General features: G+C 42.0%; 1 protein-coding gene across 3 annotated transcripts in view; it reads left to right on the top strand.

The window, feature by feature from the left end:
* The window catches only part of LOC137320211 (myelin basic protein-like), a 200,204-nt gene that overhangs the window by 138,575 nt on the left and 38,204 nt on the right, over window positions 1-23,425 (top strand). For 2 of the 3 annotated variants that reach the window (XM_067981941.1, XM_067981943.1), the window contains exon 4: window positions 12,378-12,850. In XM_067981941.1, coding sequence (XP_067838042.1) covers window positions 12,378-12,850 — 473 coding nt within the window. The remainder of the gene's footprint in view (window positions 1-12,377; window positions 12,851-23,425) is intronic. The other variant, XM_067981942.1, reaches the window with a different exon arrangement.

Below are 23,425 nucleotides of genomic sequence, written 5' to 3'. Positions count from 1 at the left end.
GGCAAGTTGCTGCAGTGCATCCTGTGGATGGTACACACTGCAGCCGTGGTGCGCCGGTGGTGAAGGGAGTGAATGTTTAGGGTGGTGGATGGGGTGCCGATCAAGCGGGCTGCTTTGCCCTGGATGGTGTCGAGCTTCTTGAGTGTTGTTGGAGCTGCACTCATCCAGGCAAGTGGAGAGTATTCCATCACACTCCTGACTTGTGCCTTGTAGATGGTGGAAAGGCTTTGGGGAGTCAGGAGGATAAGAACATAAGAAACAGGAGCAGGAGTAGGCCATACGGCCCCTCGAGCCTGCTCTGCCATTCAATAACATTATAGCTGATCTTCTACTTCAACTACACTTTCTCACCCTAGCCCCTTACCCCTTGATTCCCTTAGTGTCCAAATATCCATCGATCTCAGTTTTGAATATACTCAATGACTGAGCATTCAGTGTTTATGCTGCATACGAGCCTCCTCCCTCCCTACTTCATCTCCTTCATATCCTATTCCTTTCTCCCTCATGTAATTGGCAAATGAATTTCAATATAGATAAGTATGAGGTGGTGCATTTTGGTAGGAAGAATGAAGAGGCCGCATACTGCTTGGATAATAAGAGTCTACATGAGGTAGAGGAGCAAAGGGATCTGGGGATATAGATACACAAATCACTAAAAGTAGAGATGCAGGTTAATAAGGCCATTATAAAGGCAAGCCAAGCACTGGGATTCATTTCTAGAGGAATAGAATTGAAAAGCAGAGAAGTTATGTTAAACTTGTATAGAACCTTGATTAGACCACACTTGGAGTACTGTGCACTGTTGTGGTCTCCATATTATAAAAACGATGTAGAGGCATTGGAGAAGGTGCAAAAAAGATTCACAAGGATGATACCAGAACTGAGAGGATATACTTATCACAAGAGGCTGAACCTGAAAAGGAGAAATTTGCAGGGCTATGGGGAAAGAGCAGAGGAGTGGGACTAATTGGATAGCTCTTTCAAAGTGCCAGCACAGGCACAATGGGCCAAATGGCCTCCTTTGGTGCTGTATAATTCTATGATTCTATCTAATTGCCTCTAGATTGACTGTAGAATTTGTCCCTCCGCTGCTCTACTGAGATCGTCTTTCCAGGTCTTGATCAGTCCGGTAAAATGGTTCCCTGACCTCAAGTCCTGAACTTGCCATTTTCACCAATTTGTACCTTTTGTTCCGTTGTCTTCCAATCACGGAATGGTGCTCGTGCTTAATATCTCCTCTTACACTCAAGCCTAGCAGTTTTTATTTTGCTGCTGGCTGCTTTGGCCTACCGGCGTAAATCAGACAGGCAGGTGTTCCATTCCATTGGAAGTCTGCCCACTTTGCACCACAGTATAATTTCTGGAGGTCGGGAACCAGCGAAATCAGAAGCAGCCAACGTGCACAGGCAGGTACTTCATTCAAATATGAATCTAGGGGGAGGGGACATCCTGCGGACCATTTTCCAGCATTCTGGCATGCAGGAGCTTGGTTGTAAATCACACCCATGTGAAACGGGCACCCAGGGTCGCTAGAAAGTAAGCGGTAAGTGTACGGAAGGTCACGAAAAGGGCACAACTAATGATTGTGTTTCAGTTATTTTTGTATAAAATGTTAATAACAATATACAATGTAACAAAAATACAACAATGTCACATGGTTAGCATGAATTAATGTTGTGATTTGGCTGATCCATTTAATCATATGACACTGAAACAGACATGCAGTATTACAATGGCTTGCAATATTGCAGGTGCAAAACTTTGTAATACGGATGTTGTATTAACTTCCTTTTTTAAAGGGGTACATTTTTGAAACGTGACAATATCCATGTTCTAATAAATGTACAGTCAAACCTCAATACACACTTTATTATAAATTTCTTCTTATAATGAACTTACTTTTAATCAGTCCCATTGTGATCAATGTAAGCCAAGAGAAACTCCGGTCAGAAGAAGCATTTTGTCGATCTTGAGATTATGACGATGAAAGTTGGCTATAAATTACAGATAAAAATTAAGTTTAAATAGCAGTATGCTCATAATAGCATGACTGTTCTACCCTCCAAGTTTCATAGAGATAGACTTTCAGTTCTTGACTTTTATCGGAAAGTTGTTTGCTGTAATCAATCCAATTTGTAGATGTCCATGAGATTTATTGAATTTAGTTTATTAATATTTCCTCCTTTAATAGTGCAAGAGTTACAGTCTCCATTTGCTAATGCAAACTCTAAGCAGTCTGACACACAGCTACTCTCTGAAGGTGCACAATTGAAAGGAGATCAGTATTAAATAATCCAAAAAAAGTCTCTAGCCTCCAAAGGCAGATTAAAGCAAGAGCTTTGCCAGCACGTTCATTGTAAGGCAGCACACTGTTTTACTTCCTGAGGTGGATCAGCTGACAGTTCCTTACTCTTCACCAAGCACTAACCTTCATTTCATTGCACCGGATGCCGGACAAGCAGTCTGACAACACTAAGGCAGTGGAGGAGTCGAGAGTGATGGTGTAGAGCTGGGTGTCACCTGCGTACATGTGGAACATGACCTCATGTCTTTAGATGATGTCGTTAAGGGGCAGCCTGCAGATGAGGAAGAGGTGGAGGCTAAGGATAGATCCGTGGGAGGATTCGAGTGGTAACGGTGGGGAGGTGGCACAAGAGAAGCCATTGCTGGAGATGAGCTGGTTATGGTTGGATAGGTAAGAGTGGAACCAAGTGAGTGCAGTCCCACTGGACAACGGATAAGAGGCGTTGGAGGAGGAGGGTGTGCTCAACCGTGTCAAAGGCTACAGAGTGGTTGGGGAGGATGAGGAGGGAGAGTGCACCACAGTCACAGTTACAGAGGATGCCATTTGTGACCTTGATTATGGCCATTTCAGTGCCGTGGCAGGGACTGAACCCTGAGTGGAGAAATTCAAGCAAGGAGTTGAGGGAAAGATGGGCACGAATTTGGGAGGTGGCAACACTTACAGGACTTTGGAGAGAAAAGGGAGGTTGGAGATGGGACAGTAGTTTGCAAGGACAGGGGGGTAAAGTGTGGTTTTTTTTGAGAAGGGGAATGATGATGGCAGTTTTGAAAGGGAGGGGGACAGTACCCGAGGAGAGGGAACTTCTGCAGGAATTATTTTCTAGACCTTACTAATGCTGATCAATCCACACTTGTCCAAGTGACTGCTAATTCTATCCCTGATTATCGTTTCTGAGGTTAAACTGACTGGCCTATAGTTGCTGGGTTTATCCTTACACCTTTTTTTGAATAAGGGTCCAACATTTGCAATTCTCCAGTCCTCTGGCACCGCCCCCGTATCTAAGGATATTTGGAAGATTTTGGCCAGTACCTCTGCAATTTCCACCCTTGCTTCCCTCAGCAACCAAGGGCGTATCCCATCTGGTCCGAGTGACTTATCTACTTTAAGTACAGTTAGCCTTTCTAGTACCTCCTCTTTATCAATTTTTAGCCCATCCATTATCTCAACTACCTCTTCCTTTACTGAGACTCTGGCAGCATCTTCTTCCTTGGTAAAGACAGATGCAAAGTACTCATTTGGTACCTCAGCCATGCCCTCTGCATATATGAGTAGATCTCCTTTATGGTCACTAATTGTCCCCACCCCTCCTCTTACTACCAGTTTACTGTTTACATGCCTATAGAAGACTTTTGGATTCCCTTTTATGTTGGCTGCCAGTCTATTCACATACTCTCTCTTTGCCCCTCTTATTTCCTTTTTCACTTCCCCTCTGAACTTTCCATATTCAGCCTGGTTCTCACTTGTGTTATCAGCCTGACATCTGTCATATGCCCCTTTTTTTCTGCTTCATCTTACTGTCTGTCTCTTGTTATCCAGGGAGCTCTGACTTTAGTTGCCCTACCTTTCTCCCTCGTGAGAATGTACCTAGACTGTACCTGATCCATCTCCTCTTTGAAGGTTGCCCATTGTTCAATTACAGTTCTGCCTGCCAATCTTTTATTTCAGTATACCCAGGCCAGATCAGTTCTCATACCACTGAAATTGGCCCTCCTCCAATTCAGTATTTTTACTTTTGAGTGGTCCATGTCCTTTTCCATAGCTGTTCTAAACCTTATGATACTATGATCGCTGTTCCCTAAATGTTCCCCCACTGACACATGCTCCACTGACACATGCTCCACTTGGCCCACCTCATTCCCCAGAACCAAATCCAGAAATACTTCCTTCCTTGTTGGGCTGGAAACATGCGGGTCGAGAAAGTTCTCAACACACTTCAAAAATTCCTCCCCCTCTTTGCCCCTTGTATTATTATTATCCCAGTCTATATTAGGAGAGTCTGTCTTCTCTCATTATTTCTAAACCCCCAGTCCTCTCTAGATTTCGTGAATGTATTGCTACCATTCAGCTCAATGCTGACATCTCCCAACACTCTCTGTTCAAATCCCTTCAATCTGGTTTCTGTCCTGGTCAAAGTCATCAACTGCAACCTTTGATTGTGACCGCATCATATTATCCCTGCTTGTCGTCTTCAACCTCTCCACGGCTTTGGATACAGTTTACCATTCCATCTTGCTCCATCACCACCTTTGTGATGCACCTTTGAGTTGTCGCATTCCCATGATTACACTTCTACTTGTTGCTACGCAAACAGCACTTTAGTTGCTTCTCTGCTGCGGACACCCTCATCCATGTCTTTATTACGTCCAGACTCAACTATTCCCATGCTGTCCTGGCCGGCCTTCCATCTCCCACCCTCTGTAAACTTCTGTTCATCCAAAACTCTGCTGCCTGTATCCTAACTCGCACTAAGTTCCGTTCACCATCAACCCTGTGCTCGCTGACCTACATTGGCTCAAAGTCTAGCAATGCCTCAGATTTAAAATTCTCACCCTTATGTTCAACTCCCTCCATGGCCTCTTCCCTCCCTATCTCTGTAACCTCCTCCAGTCCTACAACCCTCCAAGAACTCTGCCTTTCTCCAATTCTGGCCTTTTGTGCATCCCTGATTTCCTTCACCCCACCATTGGTGACCGTGCCTTCAGCTACATAGGCCCTAAGCTCTGGAATTCCCTTTGTAAAACTCTCCTCCTCTCTCTCCTCCCTTTAACATGCTCCTTAAAACCTACCTCTTTGACCTAGCTTTTGGTCACCTATTCTAATATCTCCTAATGTGGCTTGGTGTCAAATTTTGTTTGATAACACCCCTGTGAAGGGCCTTGGGACATTTTACCACATTAAAGGCACTGTATAAATGTAAGTTGATGTTCACCTCCAGTACTTGCACAGTCACTTGAAGCATGCAGAGAGGTTCCATCTCTCCCCCCCCACCCCCTCCAAATTCAGTGCGCTGTCTCTGAACAACATTACAAGCATTGGATAAGTTTCCATGGCCCTGATATTACCAGGGAGGCGGGTTGGCAGCGTGGGGTCGACTGGGCATGTGGGTAACCTGCCCAGTAAAGTCGGTGGGTTCCCGACGCAATCGCAAGTAAATTGAAGCCACTTACCTTGGCTTCCGGGTTTCCCGTTGGAAACCTGCGCAGCGGGCAGACTGCGCAACCGCATCACAGGCTGTCAACTGGAGGAGCCCTATTTAAAGGGGCAGTCCTCCAATGCTGCTCCTGCAGCAAACAGCCAAAATTACAACATGGAGCAGCCCAGGGGAAAGGTTGCTCCCAAGATTAAAGATGCTTCACTCCAGGTGTTATTGGATGGGGTGAGGAGGAAGAGAGAGATCTTCTACCCGGCGGACGGGAGGAAGTGGCCTGCCTCTGCCACCAGGAAGGCCTGGCTCGAGGTGGCAGAGGAGGTCAGCAGCACCAGCAACATATCCCACACCTGGATACAGTGCAGGAAGCGCTTCAATGACCTAACTAGGTCAGCCAAAGTAAGTACACTTACTCATTCTCCGACACTCCATCTTCCACATCACCGCCCCCACCCCACATCTCCTTCTGCACTGCCAACACTACTCTACCACATCACTTCTCACACCCACTCAAACCTCATCCTCATCTTACCTGCACTTACTCACCTCCCCAGTACTCATCCCACCACTACCACTCAACCCAATCCTCATACAATCTCACAGCTCTGTCTCATACTCGCCCTCTGATGCATCTCTTTCACGGTCACCCTCACCCAACCTGCCACTACCTGTGCTGCAGCCACAGGGGATGCATCACGTATGAGTAGTAGGAAGCGTAAGGCAAAGGTTTTGTGAGCACAAAGGGGATGCACAAGGGTGTTTGACTGTTTGTCATGTTTTTTATTTATATTTGATTTTGGTTCAACTCACATTAAATATTATATTGTCACCACCACTGCCACGTCTTGGCCATTCTTGACTGGCTTGTGCGATAAGTCCCTTTCATGAGATTCACCATGAACACCCACACTTGATGCCACCCATTGGGTCATCCTACAGTGGGTGTATGTGTATTTGCACGACTATTTTGTGCAGGTGCCTGTGGTGCAGCACTGTGTTGTGGAGCTTCACATGGCGGAGGTGGACGGCGTGCCTGGCGAGGCTGGTGATGTTGCTCGTCCTCGGATGAAGTGATGAATGCAGCTATGGCGCCCCCCCATCCTGACGGTGTGAGTTTGAGGGGGTCCACAAAGTAGGTAAATATGTTTGCACAGCAGAGTTTAGGGGATAAATTAATAATTTTGAGTGGAAAGACAAAGGTGTTGCAGCCAAAACTTTGTCTGAAGTGACAGGGTGCCCTGCTGCAATAAATGAGGTTCTCCCCCCATCTGTCAAAATATCCTTTGCATCTCCCACTGGCTGCTGACTGAAACACGTCTGCTCCAACAGGGAGTGTTTCCCAGAGCACGGGAAACACGCTAAGGATCCATGAAAATTGCACCTCTGCCAAAATCTCCTGTCAATGAGGTCTGTCAAGGACCTCAACTAGGTAAGTAAGTATTTAAATTGTCATCCCGCCGGCTTTAATTGCCGGTGGGAGTCCCGCATGCGGGAGCTGCGCGCGCACCCGAACGCATCACCGGGGAACCCGGAAGTGGGCGGGTTGGAGCCGGGCTCTGGACCCGCTCCGGGATTCCCTGATTTTACGAGCCCCCAACCTACCCGCTCGGCCATCCGAAAATCGACCCCCATGTGTTTGTTGACAACTCCCGGCTTCAACTTCTATTGTTCATCTGACATCAAGTCAGGATGATGTCACAGAAAGAAGGATAAAAGTTAAAAATTAGATAAGTGGAATCAAAATTTTCTTAAATTATGAATTCACTGAATAACAAATGGAAAGTGTTATTAAGTTTTTCATAGGTGAGGTGTAAATATGGAAAAAAAGTAATGAAAAACTGTTAAAAATGCATGAAAATGTGTAGCATAAAGGAAAGGTCCATCTGTGATCTGAGCACTACCTAGATTTGGTCCATTAGTGTGTTTTTCCACCTAGATAGACAGTCATCACACTACTGGCATACTAACATTGAACGTAACATAACAAACCAGAGGAAACTGACTTGATATCAAGCTTGAATTGCTGAATTGCTTTTGGGAAAATTGATGGATAGAGGTTCAAAGGTGCTCGAGGATCTGTTCCATCTATGCTGAAGGAATCTGGCCAGGAGCTGTTGAGGAGAAAAAGGTTTTTCAGTATCTTTTTTTTCCTGGGTTGAACTCCAAGGGACTCGATTGACTTTATTTTTGGAACATCCTACTTTTACTTGTGGGACACTGCTGAGACAGAGGATGTGAACATTTCCATTCACTGATAGTTAATTAGCTTCTCCAGGGAAGCCATTTCAGATGCTTCCCTGTAGAGTTTCAATGGACCCTAGCCTGCGGCTCAAAAATTCTGTGTAAACTCATTTGTCAAGTTGGAGGAAATTCTATAATTATGTGTTACTTTGTGAACAGACCTGCAAATGCAAATCAAAATCATATCATTTAGACTGTACTGAAAGCCCACAGTGGTATGGTTTGATGGCTATAATGTAGAAGTACTGGATTCATCTCTGGAGACAATGGTTTGTATCCCACACTCAACTGGCATCTGCATCTGGGTTCTCCCCAGGAGTCAATTTATTTTATTTTTTTTCCAAAATGGTTATGTGAGGCTTGGTGGATTAACAAAGGAGCATCATTGCCATGAAGGTGGGAGTGGGAGGAAAATGTGGAAAGATAAAATTTTAAAATAAAATAAAATAATCTTTTCTCTAGAAAAGAGAAGGCTGAGCGGTGACCTGATAGAGGTATTTAAAATTATGAAGGGGTTTGATAGGGTAGATGTAGAGAAGATGTTTTCACTTGTGGGGGAGTCAAAACCAGGGGCCATGAATATAAGATGATCACTAATAAATCCAATAGGGAATTCAGGAGAAACTTCTTTAACCAGAGAGTGGTTAGAATGTGGAACTTGGTACCACAAGGAATAGTTGAGGCGAATAGCATAGATGCATTTAAGGGGAAGTTAGATAATTACATGAGGGAGAAAGGAATAGAAGGATATGCTGATAGGGTGAGATGAAGTAGGATGGGAGCAGGCTCATGTGGAGCATAAACACCGGTTGGGCTGAATGGCCTATTTCTGTGCTGTAGCTTCTATATAATTCTATATGATAAAAATGCCAAACTGTGTTGCATTTTAGGCATTTCTCATTTCACTCCATTTATAATAAACATACGCACCTACTTCTGCTGTTGTCCAATCTCCCAGCAGCAAACCAATGGCACAGTCATGATCATGGGCACCAATGGGCAGAGGATCCATGTGTTAACTGTCTGACGTGCAACTGGATAGATCCTCTAGTCCTTATTTTCTTACTTATTTCCCCGCTCCAAGACAGGACTTTCTGCTACAGTAGTAGGATCCACCCAATATCCAACTGAACCAAAAAAAAAACTTTTTCCATTGGGAATGACCAGGTATATATGTTATCAAGCTTCAATATTTGAACCCAAGACCTCAATAGCAGAGCCCAATACGACAGCTGACAATACTGCTCCTGGCCTATTGCCTAATGCTGCATATGAACATTTGGAGCCATGTTTCAATGCAATCTTTTCTCAAAAGTAAGTGTTTCTATGTTCAGCACATTTGCAGTTATGTTACAAAATTCACACAAGGAATATTGATTTCCATTTGGATTACATCATGATGCTGGGAATGTCGCAGGAGGGGAGACATTCTCCACATTACCTCTGTCTGCCATAGGCAGAGAGGGAGGTTCTGTAAAACGTTGGCAGAATGCAAGCCTTGAATCTAGCCAACCCAGGTAAAAGGTTTGCTTTTGTTCTGCTTAGCCTGGAGTATATCAGAACAAGGGGCGATTGATAGGGAAATGATGCTCTCATTAAATGCCTCTCTCGTTATGAAGCATTCCTGAATGCAACAGTGGAGCACTCTGTACCCGACTACCTCTCCCTTCTTACATGGTACCGGGAAGCTAATAACTGCATAAAATGGATGGGCAGGGAAGTGAGGCAAAATTACATGTCCAATCTGGTGGTTTTCCTATGAGAGACAATCAACCAGATTTATCTTTCCACCACCAGCCATGATTCCATGGTCACATCTGTTCTGTTAGACTACCTATCTAACATCAAGTCATGGGTAAGCCAAAACATTCTCCAACTAAAAATGTCGGGAAAACAGAATCCATTTTATACCACTCCTGCCAAAAGTACTGTAACCTTCCCCAGCTGCTTAATCCCATTGAACTGCACAGTGCACAACTTGGATGCACTGTTTGACCCTGAACTGAGCTTCATGACCGAGGTTTCAGCCATTTTGGCCCATCTCATTGAAACTTCCTTCCTAAGCCGCTTCTTTCACCCTGCCTTTAACAGTCACCTCAACACTTGTCTCTGGTCATTGGCCATCTCTCCTAACTCTATTACTGCTCAGTGCCCATTCTCTTGTGTGAAGCCTCCATGCTGCAATTTATTACATCAAGGTCAATGTCGAAATTCAATAAGTTGTCTCAAAAATGTTTTTAATGATCAGTGGTTGTATTGGTATAAGGACTAATATCAAAGTTAAAATTAATTTGTGACTTTTAGGATTTCTCTTTCTGCTACATGAAGCTTCTCATGATTTAACTTTTCCTTCTCAACAAAAATCTATGGCTTTTAAGTCAAAATCATCCACCAGCACATAATTTCTTTGCTTTGTATTGGTTAATATATGTGGTGATAAAATGGTGCAAAAATCAATAAGAAAAAAATATATTATGGGTAATCTGTCTGGATTTTCAAACAGTATGATTGATAACTTGACCACTTACTTTTTGTCAATGTTGACTAATTTTGTGCTCGCGAGGGTAAAGAATATTAGTGCTTGTAGACGGAACTTTTTTTTTTAAACATTTTGTGCCCTCTTGGTAGGCAGTCTTGGTGATGGAGGAGTGGAATAAGATGGATTCTGTTTTCCATGCCTTCAATCAGACCATCTTGGCTCAAGCAGAGTATGAATTTAGCATGGAATAAAACTCACTCTGCATTGCCTAAAAATGTGTCTTGTTCCCAGTCTCAATCTGTGATCGGTTTGTGCTGAATGATATGAGCAGTTTTGTGATCTGGACCTCTGCCCTATGCCCTCTCAGCAAAAAGGGCCAGGAGATGAGAATGTCTTCTATCAAAGGGGAGCACCAATTGATTCATTGCTGATTTGTTCTCTCTCATGTCTCTAACCTCCTATATTTTTCTATTCAAGAATTTATTACTATATTTATGTACTTTATTGTTGTAATCTTTGAACAGTTTTAATTTTATTTAAAGAAAATGTCTGTGATATGAAGAAGGAAAGTCTTGCATTTATATAGCACCTTTCACGACCTCAGGAGGTCCCAAAGTCCTTTACAGCCGATGAATTACATTTGAAGCGTAGTCACTGTTATAATGTAACAGATCAAATGTTTTAGTGATGTTGGATGAGAGATAAATATTGGCCAGGACACCGGGGAGAACTCTCTTGCTCTTCTTCAAAATAGTGCCATGGGATCTTTTACATCCACCTCAGAGGGCAGATTTGCATCTCGTGCAAAAGACGACACCTCTGACAGTGCGGCACTCCCTCAATACTGCACTGGGAGTGTCAGCTTAGATTTTGTGATCAAGTCTCTGGACTTTATCCATAGTGAAGTTGCCTCAGTTCAGAAGTTTGCTTCTGTTCAATCTGGAGCGGCCTGAGCCCATAGAATATAGAGCTGGACCTGAATTGCTTTTAGATTGGGTTTAGTGGGGTGCTGGGACCATTAGCTCCTAACTTTGCCATCAGCAATTTCCAATGTAAGCTTACTGGATTCGCTACGGTCAGCCTCCAGGAAGACTTTTTTTTAATGAAAGTTCCTAGCGCACCCCTAAACCCAAAATAATTGCAACCACGGTTACTATTCAAAATAAATAGTCCATGGGTTTTCTGGCTGATTAACCAATGCATTGGCAGAGCAGCCTTGGAATAGTCCAGGAGCAGGTCACATATCTGCCTTCTCAGGGATAGGCAGACAGTTTTTCTAAATATGGAGATATATAATCCTGTTGTCTATGGCTTTCGTCAATTCGGACCCCCTCCCCCCCCCCCCCCCGCCCCCCCCATTCCCTTCTCTAAATGGACAACTCCAGCATTTTGCAGAAAATCTTAAGTCCTTAACATGTAAAGTTAAGTTTTGGTTTAACCAACTTAAACTCACCAAATTTAGATTAACTCCCTATTTCTTTATTGAATCTGCACACCTCGTTAGCCGCCCAAGCCGTTGCTCATGCTTTCATCCAATACTTCAACCAACTGGTGAAAATAAGGTCCAGTATGAAGGCAGAACCCTTCATTGTGTGGAGTTGATGGATTTATGTTTGAAGTATTTTTTGGATTCATGTGGATATTGAACCTGCTTAAATAAATGTTAGTGGATAAAAGTTGGCAGTCGACATGGTGAAAAATTCATAGTTGCCTTTTTTGCAACACGACCTAACTTTTTTTAAATATCTAAGTGCACTAGAGTTCTGCTTGACTACTGACAAAGAACTTTCACCATGCTATGACACCAAAACCCTCTTTTGTTTCTTACTCAATAACCGTATTCAGTCAAACAAAGAATAACTGTTGAAACATATTTAGTATGCTGATGGCTCGATGTTTTGTTACTGCATCGAGCTCTGCATAGTATCTGTACTGTTCTACTGTCTCAATTTGCATGTGGTAGCATATCAAAAAATTGTGTGAATATTCTACATAGGTTTAATTTTAAAGAGTGAATGTGTGATTAAGAGAAGGCAAAGTTTTGACTTAACAGAAAGGTAACTGCTATAAAACTCAAAATTTGATTTGCTTCTGTTCTATGGAATTGGTGGTGAAATGACTAAGAATGTCCTTGTGAAAAACAGCATTGTTCTGGGATGTGTTTTCAGAGGCCTGTATTCATTGCTTGTACTTGTTATTTGCAGCAGAGGCAGATGTTAGTCAGAACAATGGATCCTCCTCAAAGCAGAAGATGATGGTGGTGACAGGCTCCAAGAGTGCAAAGGACCCAAAGAATGCCTGGAAGTCGCCCAGCACAGCTGAGCCAGCTGTTCGCCCACACTTGGTCCGCCTCTTTTCCCGTGACGCACCAGGACGTGAGGACAACACCTTCAAAGACCGCCCATCGGAATCAGAAGAACTTCAGGCCATCCAAGAGGATAGCTCAGTTCCTGTGGTGAGCTCAGATTTGATGGAAGTGCAGAAACTGTCCTCACAATCATCAACTAGTTCAGATAAGAAGGGACAAGTAGCAAAACAAATGGCATCTGCGAGCACCTCAGACCATGCTAAGCAAGCTGGAGGAGCCCATTCAAGGCAAAGAGACTCAGGTCTACTTGACCAGCTGGGAAAATTGTTTGGACAAGAAGGATCCAGGAAAGTACCTGAAAAGGGCAAGGTGAGCTCTGAGGGATAGAGGACTGAACAGGACCTTAAAACCCTCAGAAGAGGGTTCTACAAACTGTCTCAGTATCAGTATCAACAAGAGTTGAAATAGCCAGTCACCCATTCTAAATTTTGATAGTCTTTTTCTGTTTTTTTTTAAATAGAAGCTTGTTTGTAATGAAGAATTCCCGTTCTTTATTTTTTTTTAAGTGGCACAAGTGGAATATTGATAAATACTCGGTAGGCTTGTGCATTACTTTTCCTACTTCAAATATTGTAAAAGGATTGTGTGCATGTTTAATATATAGATATTAAATAGTTTCGGGTAAAAAGGAGTGTAATACAGGGGATGAAATAAATAATGCTTTATAAATCTTTGAGGAGCTAACAGTTTCTGGACTAACTAATCCATAAAATATTATGCCAATAGTTTCTATGATGCATCGACCAGTGAAGAACAGTAAGGTGAAATGAATATCTTTGAATTAGATTGGTTAGTTGAATTGATTGGTGTCAGTGAATCTCCAGAAGAATCACTGGATGATTTGCATTCCCCAAATCAAATCATCCAGTGTAAATTGGGCTACTAATGCCTGTAGTGGACAGAATCTTGACGCTCCTAATCTTGGAGAGTGAATGACATATGTCCTATATGGGGACCCATCTTCAGGAGTTTTCACTTTAGTCCAGTTGAAGTCAATTTAAATTTTGCCCATTCCACTTCAAAAAAAGTGTTTTCTTTTTAAGGTTCTGTTGTAGCCGTTGTTGTCCGCTAAGGATATATTTACATCAGTTGATGTTAACTCAATGGCAGCCTGTTATTTTTATGTAACTGCCCTTTTTTTTGGCCCATCTAGAATTGCAGAGAGCCAGTCATTTATTTCTTAGATGAAAAGCAAAATACTGCGGATGCTGGAAATCTGAAATAAAAACAGAAAATGCTGGAAATACTCAGCAAGTCAGGCAGCATCTGTGGAGAAAGAAACAGAGTTAACGTTTCAGGTCAAAGACCTTTCATCAGAACGGGAAGAAATGAAAGATTTAACAGTTTTTAAGCAAGTACAGAGCCAAGCAAAGAAACTCTGTTTCATTCTCCACAGATGCTGCCTGACTTGCTGAGTATTTCCAACATTTTCTGTTTATATTTATTTCTTAACCTGTTTTCTTTTTGTTAGAATGTTGCACACCTCCAGTTTTTTTTTCTGTTGCCTGCGATTTATACCTTGTTAATAATGTTGAATTGAAACAAATGAGTATCTGCCAAAGCTTTGCTTTCATCGCTAGGCTAGGCTGTCTCCTGCAGGTTTGCGTAGCCTCTGTGCATTGGGATTGTTCATTTTGTGAATGAATTTTGACTTAAATAGCAGAGTCCAAATGAATGTGGGGAAGGGATAAAGTGGGCTTCAAATGTCTTGTATGACATTTCATACTTGAGTTTGTGGTAATAATTTAGCTACACTGAAACCATTGTTAATATTGCCAATATTTGTTGATTTGTTACTGCTGGACAATATATGGATTCCTTACCAAAATATCCTACAGGAGATTTAAAACAAAACTTCTTTGGTACTGTATTAAAAAAAAATCTGCTGGTATTAGCTCTTTGGAACAAAATTGTAAATAGCAATGCACTATATCTTGCAGGATCTAAGATGATCCCTATTAGGATAATTTTGGAATCCTACTAGGTTTCTTTTTGGTAAGGAACATGATTTTTTTCAATTCTGTACAATATACAAATGACTTGTCCTGTTTGAGTACTGCATGTCACGTTTATCTCTTATTGCAACTTGTAAATAAGTGAGCCTGTAGATTTCTCTTTAACCTGTCAGTCCCAGTACCAGTCAGGATGATCTAAACACGGTGTAGTGCTGTAATGATCTGTCACAGTTCTCGCTTACACAGTGATGGCATTGGAAACATAGCTTTTATCTGCTGAATGTGACGCAGCGTTTAGCGGAGTGGGAGTTACAGCAAACATCCTACTGACCCATTCCACTTTAAACCACTAATGATGGCAGAACGATAAAGATGCTGTAATTTGAATTTTATTTTTTGGACGAGGAGAAAGCCTACTCTGAACCTCGTCTATAAATTACACAGATGGTGCTGCAGAGCACTTAGATTAAACTGGAACCATCTTATGGTTCAACTAAGAAAGACAATTGCCTGATTTATGGTATTCTAGGCATCTTTCTTGACATGGTGTCTCGTGAACTATTCTTCAGAGAGTGACTTGTTAGTTGTTTTGAAGACTAATGAAAGGCACTGATAATGAAGAGGACTGTGCAGACCTGCTGTATGGTCATGGAGCTGCAGCTGAGAACTCAATTTTGCCTTGTGTTCTAGACCCTGTCCTCAAGGCAGAAATGTTAGGCATGGGCTTGTAGTGGTTCTCAATTAAACGTGATAAAATGACATTTGTTACGGATGATGAATAGCTGCTTCCCCCTCCTGCTCTTGTTAGTACGTTTTTTTATTTAAAGATTGTGGCATCCCATTAACACAACCCACTGCAGCAATTAGCAGCAACAGTTAGACACTCGCTCTTTGTGCTAGCTGTACGATGACATTAAATCTGATTGCACTCGAGCATTTGAATTTGCAGTAAAGCAGATTCTTTTATGGAACAAAAGTGGTTGGGTGGAAAGAAACACCCACATGCCCCAAGGAATGACCGCTGAATTTTTCTCTCGTTCTCACTCACACACACACAGAAACTGTTCAAACACGCTATCAATAAATTTACATTCATTATTGCAAATGGGAACCATTTTGTTCAGTGGTGACTGGCAGCATTGGTATATCGGAGTATTATAACTGATGTAGTGTATCACCAAGTGCTGCGAGTGGGACAACTGACCAGCAAATAGCCATAGAAACACTCTTCAGTTAGCTGAAGAAACAATATGGCTTTATTTTCTGCTTGTAGATTGAATAGCCTGGCTGATTCCAAATTTTCTCTCTCTATTCTGTGCATTGAGATGTGTTGGAAAACAAAGGCAATTGAAAGTCGTATTTAACCATTTTGAAGACCTTTAAAGTAAATTTATGTTTAGGTTGCAACCAAAATGCCTTCCAAAAACTGCATTTGCACAGAAAGGATCATTTGAACTAAATCTGTTCCCATGGGGTTTGAAATTCCTTGGGTCCTTGATGCAGTGGGTAGCATTAAATTTCTGTACTGGTACATGTTCAATATTGTGAGTCTTTGATGACCAGAGATTTGTGTTCGGGGCATTTTTCACCTTGCTGATGTGAACACTTTGAAATTTGAAATCCATAGGTGTCATCAGCCTCGTACCCATGAGGTAAATAGGCAGAAAGTCAGCATAGCTCTGTAATTCAGAAGTACTGCCAGTAAACCACTTGCCTCTCCACTAAGTAGGTTTAATTTCATAGGACAGTTTTGCCCCTCCAGACCGCCTATATGCCCAACCATTGCTCCACGGTCCCTCCATTGCCTGTCTCTCTGTCTCCTGACCTGCAATGCCACTCCATATTTTTTCTCCTCCTTGCCTGTCGTTCTCTCCAGCCCGTTAATCTGGCCTGGTTCTGTTCCCTATTACTCTGGCTTGTGTCCTTGACTACCACTCCAGTCGACCTACCTCCAGCTTTCCTCCACTGACTGTGACGCCACGTTCCCTCCCCACGTTGCTCATCTCAACTTTTCCAGCCTGTCACTCTGGAGCCCTTACCCACCTGTTACTCCACTCCACCTTCATCCCTGCCAGTCACTGCGCCTTTCCTCCCTTATGTGTAACCTCTGGCCTTCTGATCTATTTGCTTCTACCTCTGCCTCCACCACCTGATTTGATTGAGAGTTTCCGGTTGCCTCCTGGGAGTGCCTCGCTGAGACGGGTTCGTGAGCTGTGTCCGACTGAACGATATATTTTTAATTTTTCTCGCCCGTTCGTACTCAGCGGGCAGAAAGTTTTATTCCTTAATCACGCAGTGGAAATGGAGGGGAGGAGAACTGACTGGGTTGGTGGTTGAGCATTGTGCTTTAGGAGAGGAAGTGTGGGGAAAGAGAGAAACTGACAGAATTAATGACATCGCTACATAAAGCAGACCCCTGCGTTGGCCAACCATGGCATGGATATGAACGTGGCCCATACAGTTTTACCTTCTGGGATAAAAGAAACTGATTGGCAGTAACTGAGAGAAAACAAAACTGTATTGCAATTGAAGATCAAAATGTTATAAATCTTTCTAGTATTTGTTACATAAAGTGCTCAGAAAACCAAAGGTATGGAGTTGGCTTAAAAATTGTCACTTCAAAGAAGAACATCAAAATACTCATCAAATACTTCAAAATCCAAAACTAAGGCTTTGTGTAAGTGTGGTCTTTGGGTGACGGATTTTGTGCTTTTTTGTATAGATATTCAATAGATAAGTCATGTTTGCCTTCGTTACCTGGTGAATCCAGCGAGGTAATTGGTATTTTGTTAAGTTTTACTATCCTTACTATATACTTAGACCAAATCCATTTGTAAATACTTTCACCACAGTGTTACATGGTACATAATACAAACTGCATTGTAAACCAATCAAGATCCCGGCTTCAAGACTGGGAGAATTGAAAGCCATCTGTGATCTAAATGTTATGATTTGTGGGGATAAAATTGGATTGGCTTTTATTTTAGGGTGAATATATTTTTTTTGTAATATATTTTTCTCTTCCTTTTCCTTGGGCCTCCAATCACTATTGTCACAGCTGAGAAGGCAAAAGGGCGGAAGCCCTGCTTTCAGGCTTTTCTCAAGGCCACTCTGAAACTGGTTGCTGGGAAAAACTTGGCAGCAACCTGGAGCAACTTTCCTCCCCAATTTTCTCTTTCCCCCAGAGCAGGTCAGTTGAGAGTGCCTATTCATGCTGTGGAAGGGGAGGTGAGGTACAAAAAAGCCATATCACTAGAACCTTACTGGCCCAACAAGCCAGTGCATCACCGTTAAATCTGGACTTTCGTACCAACTAGTTTGTGATCTTGTGAGGATTTTACTGCGTGTATTGTCCATTTGCTTTGAATTTTCTTATGTGCAGTCGATAAAAAGAATGGTATATTCTGAACTCTTTTTTTAAAAAAGCGCATTACATCAAAGATGTTGTTTTTCTTACAGTATTTTGTTTTGTGGCTGAAGATTAACAATACACTCCAGCAGATATGATCTGTTGGTTATCTGTGTAACAGCAGCGGATCTTTACAATGTGGCTGCGGCTTCAGCTCCGCCCTAAACTGCATCTTCTAAAAATAAATGTAAATGTCTGTTAATTGCTTACATTTAGGATTACACATTAAACTCTAACATGAGATCTAACCATTCATGAGTGGGTGTGTTTTATAATGTCTAACCTCTGAAGACTAGCTGTGTTGTCTTCTACAATGGCCGCAACCGCACACCTGGCACACAGAAGACTGACGCCCTCTTACTTTAGAATTATTTTCTCGACGGATAATTGAACTTGTACATGGAGCCACCAAGTCTTCTAATTGAAATCCCAGTGCCTCAAGACTTTTAAATCATTACTGGTTCATCTAGATTGGGTCAAATCTGTTGCATTTTGGAAATCCTTGTTCCAGAAAGAACGGATTGAAGAGCTGCTATCATTGTCCACTGGATTTGCACTGAACTTTCCAGATGTTGGCCTTGGCTCAGTGGTAGCAGTCTTGCCGCTGAAGGTTGTGGGTTCAAGCCCCACTCCAGAGACTTGAGCACATAATCTATGCTGACGCTCCCGTCTTTCGGATGAAATGTTAAACCAAGGCCCCCGTCTGCCCTCTCAGGTGGATGTAAAAGATTTGAAGAGTAGCAGGGGAGTTCTCCCCAGTGTCTTGGCCAGCATTTATCCCTCAAACAACATCACAAAAGCAGATTATCTGGTGGTTTATTGTGTTGCTGTTTGTGGGATCTTGCTGTGTGCAAATTGGCTGCCACGTTTGCCTTTATTGCAACAGTGACTACATTTCAAAAATACTTCGTTGGGTTGTGAAGGGCTTTGTGACCACCTGAGGTCGTGGAAGGCGCTATAGAAATGCATGTTTTTTTTTCCTCCGGGAGAATGATGATTCCAAATTTTTGCCTGAATTATTATAGTTTCCTAATCAACAAAGTCAGGAATTTACTCGTTCCTGTGTGATCTGGGAACATGGGTATATTGATATGCGTAGAGTCTTATCCATTGGATGTACCGAGAAAAACTTTTTGGACAATTTGAGAACCATAATCAACATGTCCATCAGGGATGTGCAAGGTTGCGATGGAGTGATGTCAAACAGTTATAAAAAGTGATGTGGGTGATTAGAGAGGCCAGCCGTGTAGTTTAAGGAAAATGCGTTGAGATGCTTGAGAAACAGGGCTATAAAAAGGACACAGATCTTCCTGCTTCTAGAAATAAAATGCATTAAAAAATTCCTTGTAGGGACCAATGCCGTCTTTACACTGATCCAACTTGGTATGCGTTTTAGACAGTTTTCAGTGTGCTTTTGGCCCTGAACCCCCCTCATGTTACATTTTATGTAATATCTGTTTACTCTAGATGGAGCTTCATGTGTATTGTTTTTATCTTCAATTTTTTTTCCCCTTTTTTAATATTTGTTCTCAGGATGTGGACGATGCTAGCAAAGCCACATTTATTGTCCATCCCGAGTTGTCCTGAGAAGATGGTGGGCTACCTTTGTACAACTAAATGGCTTCCTTGACCACTGGAACAACAACAACTTGCATTTATATAGTGCCTTTAACCCAAGGAGCTTCACGGGAGCATTATCAGCCAAAAATTGACATCGAGCCAAAGAAGGAGATATTGGGACAGGCGACCAAAAGCTTGGTGAAAGAAATAGGTTTAATGAGGGTCTTAAAGGAGGAGCGAGAGGTGGAGTGGCAGAGAGGGAATTCCAGAGCTTAGGGCCTGTACAGCTGACTAAGAGTCAACCCTGTAATGTGGGACTGAATTCACTTGCAGGGGTGGCAGGTTCCTGTCTCTGAAGCATATCAGTGAACCAGTTAGATTTCTATGACAATCCAGCAGCTTTCATGGTGATTTGATTTGGTACTAGCGCACAGATGACCAGATGTATTGAATTCAATTTCACAACTTGCCCTGGTGGGATTTGAACTCACGACCTCTAAGTTTCTAATCCAGTACCATAACCACACTCCTGCTGAATTGCAGTTTCAAACCTTGCCTGTATCTCACTATGCGTTAATCCCTCGTGTAAACCTAGATGATGAATATCATTAGGCTATCCTCGCAACATTATTCTGCCAGTGTCCTCCTTATGCTAGCTGACTGTGAGCAGCCCAGAGTGAATCTTTGTCTAATATTTGCTCTTTCCTTGTATCTCTCAGTTCAGCACCTCACCATGATGGTGAATGACCAGTGCAAACCCATGACCTGATGCTCATACGTACTAAGTACATAGGAGCTTAGCTTGAGTCACATTGGGTAACTACACCAGGTAGTGTAATAATGAACCATACAAACCAGGAAGGTCCCAGGTTCGATCCATGGGTCAGTACTGTTTCAACTGAAGCAAAAGTCAGATCACTACAATTAATGGCAACGTGCTCTCTGCTTGGAAGGGGAGACAAAATCAGTAATGATTCCTGTTCCTGACAATTATACAATGATCCTTAGTGGAAAACCCATTTGTGGATGTTGGGTGAGAGTAGAATTTGGCTTCCACTATAGTATCTCCTATGGCCACATTGTCTGCCACAAGCTACATGAAAATTGGCACCTTGGGCATGGTACGAGCGAGCTGCTGACACCATGGAACCATAACCCCAGCATGAGTCAATTTACCCAGGAGAGAAATTGAGGGGTCGGGGGGGGGGGAGAAAATGGAATAAAAGTACTGATATTATATCCTTATCTGAACAGAGAACTATGTGCACTCTGTGGTTGGTTGAGGTTTACAGTCTGCCTGAAACATTCGACCTAACAAAAATGCCACAAGCAGGTATTTATACAAGAAATACACACTCAAAAATGTTAATCAATTGATGTTACCGGTTCATTATTGTACCCACTGATAACTGGGGCAGAAGGGTTTTTTTTTAGTTATTTGCATAGAATATTCCAGAGAAAGAACAAGTCTCACTGTGCTATATAGAAAAATCTGCATTTTAAATAATCAGTTATTTTCTGCATCTTTCATTTTATTTTTGATCACTGGTAATAAGGGGGAAACTGCCATTGAGGTGTGAGGGTGTGAGTGAGTTGATTTAACACATGACAATAACATGACATGAATCTTTATTGACTCTATCAAATAATACAAATACTACTTCTCCACACTGTTTTACCAAATACAAAGCTAAACATTTTTAAAAACTGACCAGAATAAACTGAATGATTTGATTAATCATTTCTTTTAACATTTTTTTTAAACAGTGTACTAATGGTGAGACTCCCTCATTTTAAGGTTCAAGGTTTGATTTCTGATGGGTTATTGGCCAAAAGCAGCTAAAAATGTAAATCATTTGAAACATTAAAAAGATCTTTCAAAGATTTATCTGAACCTCAGCCATAGATTCCTATATGCAGTTTTTAGGTATCCAGCCTTTACTAATTCCATTTTATATTGAACGTGTCACTGTACTCTATCATCCTGCTTCTGGAGAAGGTCAGAAAAGATTTACTAGAATAATTCCAGGGATGAGGGACTTCAGTTATGTGGAGAGACTTGAGAAACTGGGGTTGTTCTCCTTAGAGCAGAGAAGGTTAAGAGGAGATTTAATAGAGATGGTCAAAATTATGAAAGGTTTTGATTGAGTAGTTAGGGAGAAACTGTTTCCAGTGGCAGGAGGGTCGGTAACCAGAGGGCACAGATTTAAGGTAATTGGCAAAAGAACCACAGGGGAGATGAGGAGAAATCTTTTTACACAGCGAGTTACGATGATCTGGAACGGACTGCCTGAAAGAGTGGTGGAAGCAGATTCAATAGTAACTTTCTAAAGGGAATTGGATAAATACTTGAAAGGGAAAAAATTGCAGGGCTGTGGGGAAAGAGCAGGGGAGTGGGACTAATTGGAGAGCTCTTTCAAAGAGGCACAATGGACCGAATGGCCTCTTTCTTTGCTGTAAGATTCTATGTTTCATCTGCCAATCTCAGCCATTGTGTATACTCTAATTCAAAAGCAAAATACTGCGGATTCTGGAAATCTGAAATAAAAACTGGAAATACTCAGCAAGTCAGGCAGCATCTGTGGAGAAAGAAACAAAGTTAACATTTCGTGTGTACTCTAATCTTCACTTATAATCCCTGTGGTTTCATTTACTGACACAAAGCTATTCACCACAGAGCCCTGGAGAACATGAGCGTCAATACAAGAATACTGCATAGTAACATGTACTCCAGAACTTCTCATAACCAAGGATTGTAATTGTTCCATTTAAAAAAAACTTTATCTGTCACTGAGCCACCCTCACCTATGCTTAACCCTTTGAGTATGGTGGGATATCCCAAAATACGATAAGCGTCCTGTTAAGTAAAATAAGCATCAGGTATATTTAGTAACAGCAAAGAAAACACACTACCATGTATACTCATTTTAAGATTACAGATGTTTATAAGAAAAGTCTATAGGATGGCAATATTATTTTTAACTTTAATGTTGAGTATGAAATATTCTTTCATCCTTTAATTTTTATGATCCTCCAAGTGTTTATAGCCCTGAAGAAGTTGTATTAGTCTTTGTACTTCATTTCTGTCTGTGCCAGTTAGGTTCATGCAAGTATCTCTTTAAGGGGGAACATCACACAGAAATTCATGCCCCGCATTGAGTTTGGTTAATAGGAGCCCGACTGGATAAATTGAACATTTGCTCGTCAATGGGGTGTTATCATTGAGAAGCTTCCATTTAGCACTAACTTCCTGTCCATTCTTGAAAATGAATAAAATTCACATTATCAAATTGTTTCACGGAGAGATCTAGATCTGTAATATTTTTGATATGTTGCCAACGAGATCTTACGGACGACTGCAAAAGACTTACAGGGCCCAAAGAGTTAATCGCTGCACCCTGGGGAAGAATGAGGACACAATGTATTTCAGTAGAGTCACTGTTGTCTTTTTATAAATTAAGCCACAGTATCCTCCAATATGACACTTAACTTCTGATGTAGAACAGATGTGGCTTAAAACATTGCATCACACAAAGGAGCTCTGTAACCTGAACAAAGCATTTTAGAGGGCTGCTGAATTGTACAAACATAACCAACAGGGAGTTATATTTGTGGGGGGGTTGTATACAAGACCAGCTTCAGTTTCCTTCAGTTAACAGGTAAGTCCTTGTGCGTGTGGGGATCGATGGGACTTTGCATTTCATTGCGGCTCTAGATCAGAGTGATGAGGTAGCTCCGAGTTTCAGTCTGATGATTCACATTTTATTGATGGTTTTTTTCTCTGTCTTTGTCTTTGTCCTCCGATATTTCCTGCCCCTCCTCTTTGAAATTCCACCATGTCGCACATCATTTCCCAACCGAGAAGGCAAATAACTCCCACATAGAATTCTACAACTGATGTTCTCTAACTGGATGTTAGGCCAGGGTATTAAGTGTTACAGGACCAAGGCAGGTAGATGG

This window comes from Heptranchias perlo, chromosome 3 (assembly GCF_035084215.1).
Source record: "Heptranchias perlo isolate sHepPer1 chromosome 3, sHepPer1.hap1, whole genome shotgun sequence".
Classification (NCBI taxonomy): Eukaryota; Metazoa; Chordata; class Chondrichthyes; order Hexanchiformes; family Hexanchidae; genus Heptranchias; species Heptranchias perlo.
Note: the sequence above shows the minus strand (reverse complement) of the source record. Positions and strands in the feature narration are given on the sequence as shown.